At 42.6% G+C, this 8,761-nt stretch overlaps 1 protein-coding gene across 1 annotated transcript; it reads left to right on the top strand.

Annotated features, from left to right (window-relative positions):
* The first annotated feature begins 744 nt into the window (after positions 1–744).
* On the top strand, positions 745–8,761 carry RFXAP (regulatory factor X associated protein). The gene is made up of 4 exons (XM_069027634.1): positions 745–754; positions 2,754–3,592; positions 6,158–6,265; positions 8,544–8,761. The coding sequence occupies exons 1-4, from the start codon at positions 745–747 to the stop codon at positions 8,652–8,654; spliced, it is 1,068 nt and encodes a 355-aa protein (XP_068883735.1). The 3' UTR covers positions 8,655–8,761.

Genomic DNA, 8,761 nt, shown 5'->3' with positions numbered 1-8,761 from the left:
TCTTCAATGACAACTACCTTTCTGAATCTTAACCTGTATCTGTTTTTTAAAACATTTTGTTTCCGAGACAATTAAGAACTGGATATTAAGAACTAGCACAGAAATCTAGAACATTAAAATGAACTATTTCACAAACACAAATGAAAGAGACAGCAGAAAATTGGAGAATCTATGTAAATATCTATTTAGAGATGTCAGCCTAAGGACAAATGAACTTATGACATTTCAATAATTGTATTTGTCATCTCTTTTTAATTGTACTGGGAATACAAAACATGGTGCGACTGCACCTGGCTGGATAGCAATGATGGACAGACTGATGATAAAGTTTTCCAAACATGACCTTCCTTCTCCAACAGCCAGATTTACAGAAGTGCAGCCCAAGGAAACAACATTTTTTTATTATTTCTTTTCCATCAGAGTGTTTCTCTTTTCTGAGCAAACCAGGCAGAAAAAAAAGAACACCAGTGGCAGCTTTTTAAGAAGGATTTGATTTGTTAGCTGTCACTAATTTACTTCCTGTGTATGTTTCTATGCCCTCAAGCAAGTAGATTACAATGTTCTGGGCTACAAAAATTGGATAATACTACACATTCCAGTACAGTAATAGACTCATTAAATATCGAATTGATTTGCTAATTAATTAACCCCTTCAAAATCTTTGTAATGTACTGTTAGTTTTCTGTGGCTTTTTGTTGTTCTTTGTTCTTCAGAAGAGGAAAATGAGAACCATGGAGTCGAAGTATGCTTCCAGGTACAGTCTCCAATGAAATCCCCCTGTGTTACCAGAGTGTCTAAGGTAGAATTCAACTTATTCTAAAAGAGAGAAGAGTTTTCAGCAAAGAATTTGGTTGGAAACCTTAACTCCATGAATAATTTTCTCATGTAGCCCTTAACTGCTTCAGTCTGCCGGTCAGACTGGCCCATGCCAAGCCCTGCTGTCTCAGCGGGGCTTTGCAGAAGTGGTGATGAAGGGCCCAAACAACTCTTCTACCTGGGATTTAAAGGTTATCAGCTTCCTGTTTCTTTTAATTAGTTATTGTGTGTATATGTGCAGGGAGTATGGCTGGAGAAAAATGTGATTGATTTTGATTCATTATTACTTTGGATTTTTATTTTAATTAATGTCAGAAGCACTTTGAATTTTAGGAAGACATTCTTTCAAGATTCATTTAAAGCAAAAGAAATAAACTAAAATTATTTCAATGGACCTATAATGTGAAAAAAACATTTTGTAACAACATCAAAATAGTTAAGAAGCAGGAGGAAAACAAGGTTATGTGTAATTCTAACGTTTCACTACTGACACAGATGCAAGGCTGAGTCCTAAAGAAAGCTTCTGGCAAGTTGTCCCTGCATGGCTGTAACAGAGATGAAAGACACTGAAGCAGATGTGGGCAAAGTAAGTCTTCAATGACAAAAATAGTCTGTAATTCCAGTTTAAACCCTGGAGCTGGAGGTCATCTCGCCCATGTTAAAGATGACTGTTTGGTCAAAGGCAATGAGGACAGAGTTATTCAGTTCACTGCGATTTTTCTAGGACTATACCCATCATTAACTATTTTGACAAATGAGAGAGAAGTGTATTATGACAAGATCGAGGGTGAAGCAGAATTGCTACAACTGCAAACAGCATAATCATTTATCTTACTGACAGGAAAAGGGAGCTGTGGTACTTGCCAGGGAATAAATGGAGTCAGCAGTGTTTTTTAATATGGAATAAACTGCTGTGTGCAATGAGAAAGGCAAGATCCCATGGAGAGTAAGGAGGTAAGACAAATAAAGGGGGGCCAATAGCAGGTGATCAAGAAGACAGAAGTCAGTGGGACTTCTCTGCAGCCATGCAGAAGTAACCCAAGGAGAGAACTGGTATCCAAAGGAGCAGCATGCTGGCAGCTACAAGGGCGACAGCAAGCTAGAGGCAACAAATGGCTAAGTGGGAGAAGCCAAACTGCATCCCTGTATCTGCACTCTCAAGTGACAGTGGATGAAGAGCAAGGACAAAAACACAGCCTAGAGACAGCACTGGTGAAAGGCAGTGGCAGGAAAGTTTAGGTCTGGACAGCCATCACATGAGCACAGCAGTACAGGAGGCTGAGCAGACTCACAAGGTGTAGAATCCCATAAGATAATGGGAAGTCTGTGTCTCAAAAAATGATAGCTGGATAGCCATGGAACCAGCCAAGGATTGTTTGCACTAACAGACAAGGATTGTTGGTGCTGACACTTTGTGAGAAAGAACGATGTGGCTGGAAACAGGGACCATGCGGAGGGAGGGCAGCACATTTCCAGGACAAACACCCTTGTTGTAGTTGCTGGAGATAAGCACAACACAGTATCACACAGCACAGGAATGAGCGCAAGATGCAGGCACGGACTACAGGAGGAGATCAACACCACCCAAGTCCCTCGAAGCCCTCTGACCTATTTCCAAAAAGATCTGAAAGAACAGACTGCGCGTGATAATTTATTTGCATAGAAAGCGATAAACCTGTCCATGACAAGAAACCCCCTCCAAGCCTGAGCAGCACCTCTTCTTTTCTCTTCTCCTTTCTTTCCTTTTTTCCCCCCTTTTTCCTTTATTTTCCTCTCTCTGCCCCCTCTTCCCCTTTTTAATTCATCTTTTCTCTCTTTGACCCTACCCCTTTATTCAAAACCCACTGCCGTGTGCTTACACAGTAGGTCAGGGACTAACAAACCAATTCCCACGCCAAGCGCGCAATAGACTAATACAATTTTCTGATTGCTTGCAGACCCCCTGACTTCTGTCGCTCCTTTCGAGCACAAGCATCTACCAATCGTGGGTGCTGCCTTCCCCTTGCGGGTGGGACGCCACCCGGGGCCAAACCACGCAGGCGGCTCTAACACGGCCACAAGGGCCCCACTCCCGCAGCGCCGCCGCACGCTCGGCGCAAACTCCCCCACACGGGGCGGTGCCGCCACTGCCGGGGCCCCGCCCCCGCGCGCGGCCGGGGCGCATGCGCGGTGCGCGCGGGCGGCGCGGGACCGGCGCGCTCAGGGGCCGGCCGGGCCGGGCACCGCCGCCCTGCGGGGCAGCCCCGCCGCGGCTCTCGCCTCCTCCGCTTCTTCCTCCTCCTCCTCGTCGCCGCCGCCGCAGCAGCAGCAGCAGCAGCTGGCGCTGTTTGTGATGCAGCCGGGCGGCGGCGAGGAGGAGGTGGCTGGGGCGGGGGGGGTGGTGCTGCAGCCGAGCGCCGACCCGCAGCTGCCGCCCTCCGCTAGCGGCGGCGTCATGGTGTTCTACGAGCTGGGGGCCGCCGGCGAGGTCGAGGTGGCGGAGGAGGAGGCCGAGGCGGCGGGCGGCGAGAGTACGGCCAGCCTGGAGGAGCTGGAGGAGGAGGAGGTGGCGGCGGCGGGGGCTGCGAGCGGCGAAGCGGCGGCGGGCGGCGAGTGCAAGAGCTGCACGTACCAGGGCTGCAGCGAGACCACCACGCAGGTGGTGAAGCAGCGCAAGCCGTGGATGTGCAAGCGGCACCGCAACAAGATCTACAAGGACAAGTACAAGCGCAAGAAGAGCGACCAGGCCCTGGGGGGCGGCGGGGCGGCGGCCGCGGGGGGCGGCCCGCGGGCCGAGGTGAGGCGGGGGCGGCGGGGCCTCGGCCAGGCCATCCTCGGCGGGCAGCCTGGGTGCCGCGTGGTCCGTGGGAGTAGGGGCTTCCCGGGAAAGCCGGATTCTGTCAGACGGAATGGGACCTTTTCAGAGGAAAGGGAGAAGTCTAGGGCCTCCCTATAGCTCACTCTTCCTCCTGTTTGCCAGAGCAAACCCCGTTTGTTTTTAGCTCTGACATAAATTGTAGAAGCTTACAGCTATAGCAGAAGATTCCAGGAAAAGAAGTATCCCTAGAAGATGCTTCGCTGTGCAGTGGGGTTGTTTTTTTCCTCTGTAGGAAAGTGTCGATCTAAGAGAGATATCAGACTTGTTACTCAGCTGGTGCTGAAGTGTGGGGTTTTAAAGTCACAAAGGCCGTTGGGGATCAGGTGTATAAGAATCAGTTGTGTAGATTCTTTAGGATGCTTTTTGGTTATTACTTTTATATTAAGTGGCAGGTAAATACTTAGACCACTGCTAGTTCATACTTAACTTGCATAAACTTATTTGTATTGTTTAGATGGGGAAGTACTATCAGTGGGAAAACTGATGGTACCGTTCGACTTTTTATTTTTCCTACAGTTTGTGACTCAGCTAGGACCACACGCTTCTCTGATGGTCACTGGTGCAGAGTTAGTGTTTCAGATCTCGTATTTAGATGCTATAGAAAAAGGAAAATAGTTTTACGTTTGAAGATGCTGACTGGTTTGTGCTCAAAGGGGCAGGTATAAAATTGTGGCTGCCAAAAGAAAAAAAATACCTTATTTTGCACTCCTGCTAAAAGCCACCCTTTTATATCAGCATAGCTGTCTCTGGAGTCGTGTGACTGGGAACTGGTCTAACTGCAAACTGACCATCAAAAATCTTTTCCTGTTTCTGTTTTTCTTCATGTAAATATAATAGTAACCATACTGGGTGTCACACAAAAGAATCTTTTTTTGTATGTCTGTAAAAGCCATGAAGCAGGTGCTTTGAAAAAAGAGAAGTGTACATGATGCTGCTAGGGAATATTCTTTCCTCTTTCAGTTCAAAGGACTTGCTGAGGTTTTCTGATGTATTCTGTAACTATAAGTGATTCGTGTTCCATACAGTATTTTGGATTTTTGTTGAACTCTTGTAAGCTCTGAGCATCTGTTACATTCTGGTAGTTTCTTCAGGTCTGCTGCCCGGTGTGAATACTCTCCTGGTTTTTGAATCTTGTTGGTGTCAACCTAATTTGTCAGGTAGTGTTTACATCATAACAATTAATTCCTCTTCAGTTTATGATACTTACTTGGAAGGCTTGCCCTGTAAGTTTTTTCCCTTCTCACATTGAAAAGGCATAGCGTGCTTGTTTCCAAGGAAAAAGTTATGCACTTTTATCATCCTTGCTGTTTTGTGAGCCTTTTCTAACTCTAGTAGCTACTTCTCTCTCCAGTGAGGGAAGAGAAGCTGCACATATGATTCAAGATGAGAATGAATTCTTGACTTATATACCAGCATGACTTTCCCTTTTCTCTCTTCCTTCCCTGATAGTTCATCCTGCTCGATTCATGATGTATCTACACAATACTTGGAGTGGTAGTTCAGAAGAGGGGATGGTATGGGAGAAGGGTAAAAATGCTGCATTTCATGTAGTGAAGGGTTAAAACTTCTTGATCTGTAACATGAAATAGTGATTATTGCATGTTGGAAGAGGGTGGGTTTTCTTTTCCTGGTTTCTGCAAATGCAGGTTGCTTTGAATGTAAGGAAATTAAGGCTTGAACTTGTAGAAGAAAGCAGGATAGTTAGTGCTAAACTTACTATGTTTTTTTGCAGTGGTCTCTATTAAGGCCATTTTCAGTAGAAGTTCCTAGTAGAAGTTTCATTTTTCACTTCTGTGCACAGGATAGAAGTGAAAGATTCCGGGATACTTCTTTGTTGTTCTTGCTTTTGAAACCTTTCAGGTAAATGAAAGTGTCAGTAAGTTTTAAATGTAATACACATAGGATTCAACATTGGTTGAAATTTTCCAAACCCATTTTTTTTAGAGCAGATTGTAGAACTGTGTTGTATTAGTATGTCTTAGTTCAGATGACTGGTGATTGTAAAAGGAACAGAATAAACTTGGAAAAAAAAAACAAAACCAAAAAAACAACCCTGTGGTTTTGGCAAGTTCATAATAGTGTTCTAAAGTATGTTTTGTTTTGGTACTACAAGGATTATTGTCATTCCTGCCCAATTACAAATGGTAGATATCATTCATTTTCACAAGCTGGAGACTGACCTGTTGGAATGACTTCATTTTTAAGAAATGCAATAAAATAAATTGAAGCCATTAACTAGCCCTAGTAACCTGCTTAGTTTTGCAGTGTAGGAGACTAACTCAGCTGCACTGCTTCACTCTTACTGATGAAATGGTGAAATGCAGTGGAAAGAAGAGGCCAAATCTTGAATGGATAGGTTTCCATTCCTGTGCTGTTACTTTCCTTTGCAGATTAAGGAGGCAAATGTTCTTTACTCTTGGGATTTTCTGTGTATCAGAGTTTATAGTCTGACTTCCTTTTTTTTGTGTTTTCTCTCATGTGCAGGATAGTGTTGAAGGTTCAGTGTCTGTTACAAAGCAGAGAACAGGATCCATTGGAGATCGCCCAGCAAGACCTACTCTTTTAGAACAAGTACTGAATAAAAAGAGGCTGGTAAGTCTTGTTTTTGAGGTGTTTTGAACTCAAATAAATAAAGGCAGTGTAACAATGTTTACCTGTCACCATTGTTAAAAAAGAAAATCAGTTTAATCAGTGTACACTGCATGTGCATATTTTCAAATTTGAAACATGCTTCAGAAATTTGTACTTCAGCCTCTCTGTGGAGAATACTAAGATGACTAAATGTAATGATCACTGCCACATTAACTGAAGTTTTGGTAGTAACAGATGTGGTGGTTTCTTTAGGCTAAATAATGCCTATGGTATAACTGACATGGTTTTAGCTTGTTAAACCAAAGCTTTAGATAGAACAGTGAATGGACTTTAGGTCTGATGTAAGCTTTACTGTGGTGTGGTTTAGAAGTTGTATCATATCACACTTAAAGTTGTGTGTATGTGTGTTGATAAAGCAAACTCTAAGCACACGGTGTGATTTATAATATTTGCAGACTGCATGAATGGCATGTGTCATAAGCTTTTTAAATACTGGCTTCTCCTTTAACAAGTTAAGCTTGGTGTGGGGAAATTAGTCAGTACCTACAGTTTGTTCAGCTTCTTTATTACAACTTTTTTGTTGCATGTTATTGCAATCCCTATTCTCCAAAAGTTATTGGGACTGTTTGTCTTCTCTGTGTTGCCTGTGCAAAGGAATTTAACAATCCTCGTTAAAGAGCTGTAGTGCTTGTTCAGAAATTTGGAAAGCCTTGAAAGAAACATCACGTCAGTCTTAAGTACACAACTTCTTAGATGTATTTCTTGATAATTCTTTCTCAATGATAGCACTTTTTTAATGATTATGACTAAAACTCAGAGGAGTATTCATAGCTTTTCAGTTTTTATGAGGAAAACAAGTAATGAACTATGGAGTAGTTTTCATATTATCTCATTCTTCATGCCCCACTTACTGGCTTGCTGTTCCCGTTCCTGGATGTTTCTATTGATGTGGCTTTTAATTAAATTTGAAAGGTATCTTATTAATGAAACATTATTTTTTATAGAAGTGCAGCAACTAGAAGCTCTTTTAATAGGTGTTGAGAGCTTTTGCACAAATTAAGTCAAGGCTCTTTAAGAACTCAGGCTTCCTTTCAGTATTCTTGAAATTCAGATTCTTCTTGATCTGATTCTTGCTTCTCTCTTCCTCCTCTGACTTGCAGTTGCAGTACCTCTTTGGTTATATCACTGAAGTGACCATGGATAATGAGCAAGCATCTAGGGAATTCATTCAGCTGAAAAATTAACCCTTTTCCTGTATTAGTTTTTGGAAGGATCAACTCTCAACCTGATTTGCCATTTGACCTCACAATCACTTGTGCTGCCACTGTGCAGGAATGAGAGTGAGCAACCAGAGTTGAATTACAGACTGCAACTATTCAGGCCAGGAGCCAGATGCAAATACTTTTAGATACTTTTGCCTTTTGATTGAAGGCAGAGGAGTTTTTTAACTCATTCCCTTTGGATGGACTGCTGTTTTGAAATGCTGGGAAATTCTGGACACTCAGTGAAAATCGAAGAGTATCTTGAGTTGGAAGGGACCTATAAGGATCATTGAGTCCAACTCCCTGCTCCTCACAGGACTGCCTAAAACTAAAATATGTGCTACAGGCATAGTCCTGATGCTTGAACTCTGACAGGCACATGAGCTTTGCTGCAGAATTACAATATTTTATTCATTAATTAAAGTATTTGTGAGCTATCTGCAGTGGGAAATGTAGAAATCAGCTCAATTGAAACACAATAGTAGAACTGAAGCACAATTGAAAAATGTTTTGGTTCTAGTATGTCAGTAGATTTCTACTGTTTGCTATACTTAACAGTGTTTTTGCAATACTGTATATGCTTTACATTCTGGATGTCCTTTCAGGATGTCTGTTAATGCTGTTTCTGATTACCTGCTGATGTCCTGAAACAATTCCTAGATGTCTTTTGTGAGTGTGTTTTGTAATTCTGCAGCATTTAACTGAACTCTCATTTGTATGGGTGTACTGGTTTTGGCTGGGATACAGTTAATTTTCTTCACACTAGCTTGTATGGGGCTGTGCTTTGGGTTTGTGATAAAAAGAGTGTGATAAAGCAGTGCTGGTTTAGTTATTGCTGGGCAGTGCTTCATCCCACAGTAAGGAGGGAGGAAGAGGCTGATGCTTACTTGTCTGCTGTGGTTAATTAAACAACAGCAGTGGGTAATGTGCAAATCCGTGTAATGTAAAAATATTACTGTGGGAACTATTTAACTTACGTGAATTTTGTAAAGTAAAGTTCACTTTCTCTCTTTCAGTCCCTACTCAGAAGCCCACAAGTAGTGCAGTTTCTACAGAAACAACAGCAACTGTTAAGTCAACAAGCTTTGGAACAAAGGCAGCAACAGTTTCAAGGAGCACCTGGGTAATGAGGAAAGATAATGATCTGCAGATGAGTCTCATGCTGAAGGAGGGATAGGATCTGTATTTTGTATAAATACAAAGAATCTCAATGTTTAAACAAAAATGGAAGTCA

Source organism: Aphelocoma coerulescens, chromosome 1 (assembly GCF_041296385.1).
Source record: "Aphelocoma coerulescens isolate FSJ_1873_10779 chromosome 1, UR_Acoe_1.0, whole genome shotgun sequence".
Taxonomy (NCBI): domain Eukaryota; kingdom Metazoa; phylum Chordata; class Aves; order Passeriformes; family Corvidae; genus Aphelocoma; species Aphelocoma coerulescens.
This window is presented reverse-complemented; position numbering and strand designations above follow the sequence as displayed.

Excerpts from the sequence above, each read along its gene's own strand:
- RFXAP (XM_069027634.1), top strand. Across the intron at positions 3,593-6,157 it reads GGGGCGGCCCGCGGGCCGAG|GATAGTGTTGAAGGTTCAGT; the intron begins GTGAGGCGGGGG and ends TCTCATGTGCAG. Across the intron at positions 6,266-8,543 it reads TACTGAATAAAAAGAGGCTG|TCCCTACTCAGAAGCCCACA; the intron begins GTAAGTCTTGTT and ends TCTCTCTTTCAG.